At 36.7% G+C, this 2,787-nt stretch overlaps 1 protein-coding gene across 1 annotated transcript; it reads left to right on the top strand.

The window, feature by feature from the left end:
- Nucleotides 1-334: 334 nt before the first annotated feature.
- On the top strand, nucleotides 335-892 carry LOC104614613 (AN1-type zinc finger protein 5-like; the record flags this gene model as incomplete). Its single annotated transcript, XM_010286513.1, has 2 exons — nucleotides 335-467; nucleotides 744-892. Coding segments are annotated over 2 exons (282 nt in total), but the record flags the coding sequence as incomplete, so codon positions are not given.
- Nucleotides 893-2,787: the final 1,895 nt, after the last annotated feature.

The following is a 2,787-nucleotide window of genomic DNA, read 5'->3' as shown; positions in this document are numbered from 1 at the left end:
TTTTTGGGATTAAAAGTCATATGATCTAGTTTAATGTTGTGTGTACATGGAACTTCTGGAGTGCTTTCCAAGCCTTTACACCTACATGGGTGTGTACAGGTGATACTGCTAGGTATCCTGTATTTTCTAGATGATGGAACAGTGGGGAAAACTTCATTGTTTTCTGTAGAGATAAAAAGGAAGTTAATAGAATACCTGTTCTACTTTAGACAAACTTCAGGGTCTTAGTAGAGGGGAATTAGGGAATTAACTGTTAATAAATATAAGCATGCTACTGAGTAGCTAGTGAAGTCAAGAAAAGGAAAAAAATTAACCTGTATTTCTTTTGCTTACTCTAACAGTTGTTACTCAACCAAGCCCATCCGTTTCTCAACCTAGTACTTCACAGAGTGAAGAGAAAGCTTCTGAACTGCCTAAACCAAAGAAAAACAGGTGTTTCATATGCAGAAAGAAGGTTGGCCTTACAGGTATGAGAGCACTTTGTCAATATTGAACAGATCTATATGATTAGTTGCCTCTTACTAGATTAAACTTGTTGAAATACCTGTAGCCATTAAAATTGCTTGTTGTCTCAAAATCCATGTTAGATCCTTTAATAGAGCTGATATTTGGAAATATTCATTTCAGTTATTCTGTCATTGAAGTAGATACACATACCTCCTTTGTACTGACTAAGCCCTTAATTTATGCTCGCTTAAGTCTGAAGCTTCCTAGTGATGTTGCTTTTCCTTTTCTTTGTACAGGATTTGATTGTCGATGTGGGAACTTATTTTGTGGACTTCACCGTTATTCTGACAAGCATAACTGCCCATATGATTACAAAGCAGAAGCTGCAGCAAAAATCAGGAAAGAGAATCCAGTTGTGGTGGCTGAAAAAATCCAGAGAATATAAACTAGCCTACTTGTGAAAAGACTGACTTCTTTGTTTTATTTTACTATATCCTAGGAAAGCATTAAAGAGCAGATGCATGGCCGTTTTCCTTTGTTCTCAAAAGTTTTAATTTTAGCCTTGTCTGTCTTAATGATATTTCAGAATGTTTGGGTCTTTGTTACAGGCAGAATTGGATAGATACAGCCCTTGAAAATGTATATGTTCTCCTCAGAATATGATTGGATGATCAGAACCTGCACAGGAATACACATGCACAGAGGACAGGCTCTAGTTCACATGTGCCAAAATACTTGTATACTATCTGCATGTTTGCAGCAGATCTGCCTTTTGTAATGTTCAAGGTGTATCACGCTAGCCAAAGCCTGTTTAGGAGAAGGATATGTCAGAAAGGTTGGCAGTCTACTTCTATCGTTTAAAATCTTGTTCTACTTTTAATTTCCACAGTCCATTATTTTCCAGCAGAATGTAAGCCATGTAGAGCGTTCCACCTTCCAGTAAGATGAGTGTTGGTGCCATATTTAATTAAAAAATCATTTAACAATTGCAATTGGAAAAATGGAAAAAATCGTATATGTATGAGAAGAAAACTATTTTAGAACAGATTATATTAACTTTAGAATCATGAAAATAGTTTCCTGAAGGAAATGTCCTGTTAGCAACTTAAGAACTGACCTGCAACAGTTGTCTGCTTTTCCTTGCATAGCTAAAAACATTGTGTAGCACAATATTGTGCTGATTGGCTTACAAAAGCTACATGTGTGGACTTTTTAGACATACCACAGTAGCTCTATCAAGTGACACATGCATCTCTGTAAGTTGCAGAAGTATTTGAACAGTTTTATTTATGCACTTAAATTTAGTGTGTTCTGGCTTCAAAAGAATATTAGGAGCTTTTTTAAATTAAAAAGTTTTAAATGTAACAATTGCACATGCAACAACTCTTGGGTATGGTTTTCCATACCCAACATGACTCCTGGAGACTTAAGTGGGAGCTGGAACCACTCTTGGAGGGCCGCCTTATCATTTTTAATTGTACTTGGGTGTAGGACTGTAGTGTTCTTGGGTGTATTGCATGGGCTCCATTATCTACAGCTTTGTATAATAACTAGGAAGGGCAGTATAGTTCACTGATGCTTGTCTGGTAATATCACTTCTGTGTTATAATGGAAGGGTTTTTTGTGATGTATGAAACTAGGGGTTTTTTACATAATCAAGTATAGTGAAGACTAGTGTTGTAATGCCTCTTATCTGTAAATAGCTGTGTATGTACACAAGATGCTACTTCTGATTTTTATTGTAGTATTTGGTCTTAGGTTTTAGTTCACTATTAAAAGCATTGGGCTTTTGCTTTAAATTTGTTCTTTCAACTTGGTTATCAGATATGCAAACATGTACAGATAGTTCATACTTAAGTATTGCACATAATGACACTATCTAGCATCTATGCTCTGTATTATGTAAATAATAAAAATCATGTACAGAAGGAAATAATTTTTGTGATAGTTCATTGGTTTTGGTTATTGCTGTAACTTGAAAGTGGCCCTGTGGAGGTTGGGGTACAAAGCTAGTACTAGGTTTGTATAGATGGGGGTGTTTTGTTTTTTTTTTTTTTTTGCTTAAATCTGTCAAACCTCCTTATCTCATATTTTGACATACTGAGTTGTTTAAGATGGCTTGTTGAGGTCAGAGAAGCATGAACAGCTGGAACACAGGTAACTACTTGTACTGGGTTTGCATGGCAAGGTTTTGGTAGCAGTGGGGGTTGCAGGGGTGGCTTCTGAGGGAAGTTGCTAGAAGCTTCCCCTGTGTTTGATGAAGTTGGCTGGCACTGGCTCTAAGATGGACCTAATGCTGGCCAAAGCCAAGCAATGGTGGTAGTGCCTCTGTGATAACAT

Source organism: Phaethon lepturus, unplaced genomic scaffold, assembly GCF_000687285.1.
Source record: "Phaethon lepturus isolate BGI_N335 unplaced genomic scaffold, ASM68728v1 scaffold31624, whole genome shotgun sequence".
In the NCBI taxonomy this organism is placed as follows: Eukaryota; Metazoa; Chordata; class Aves; order Phaethontiformes; family Phaethontidae; genus Phaethon; species Phaethon lepturus.
This window is presented reverse-complemented; position numbering and strand designations above follow the sequence as displayed.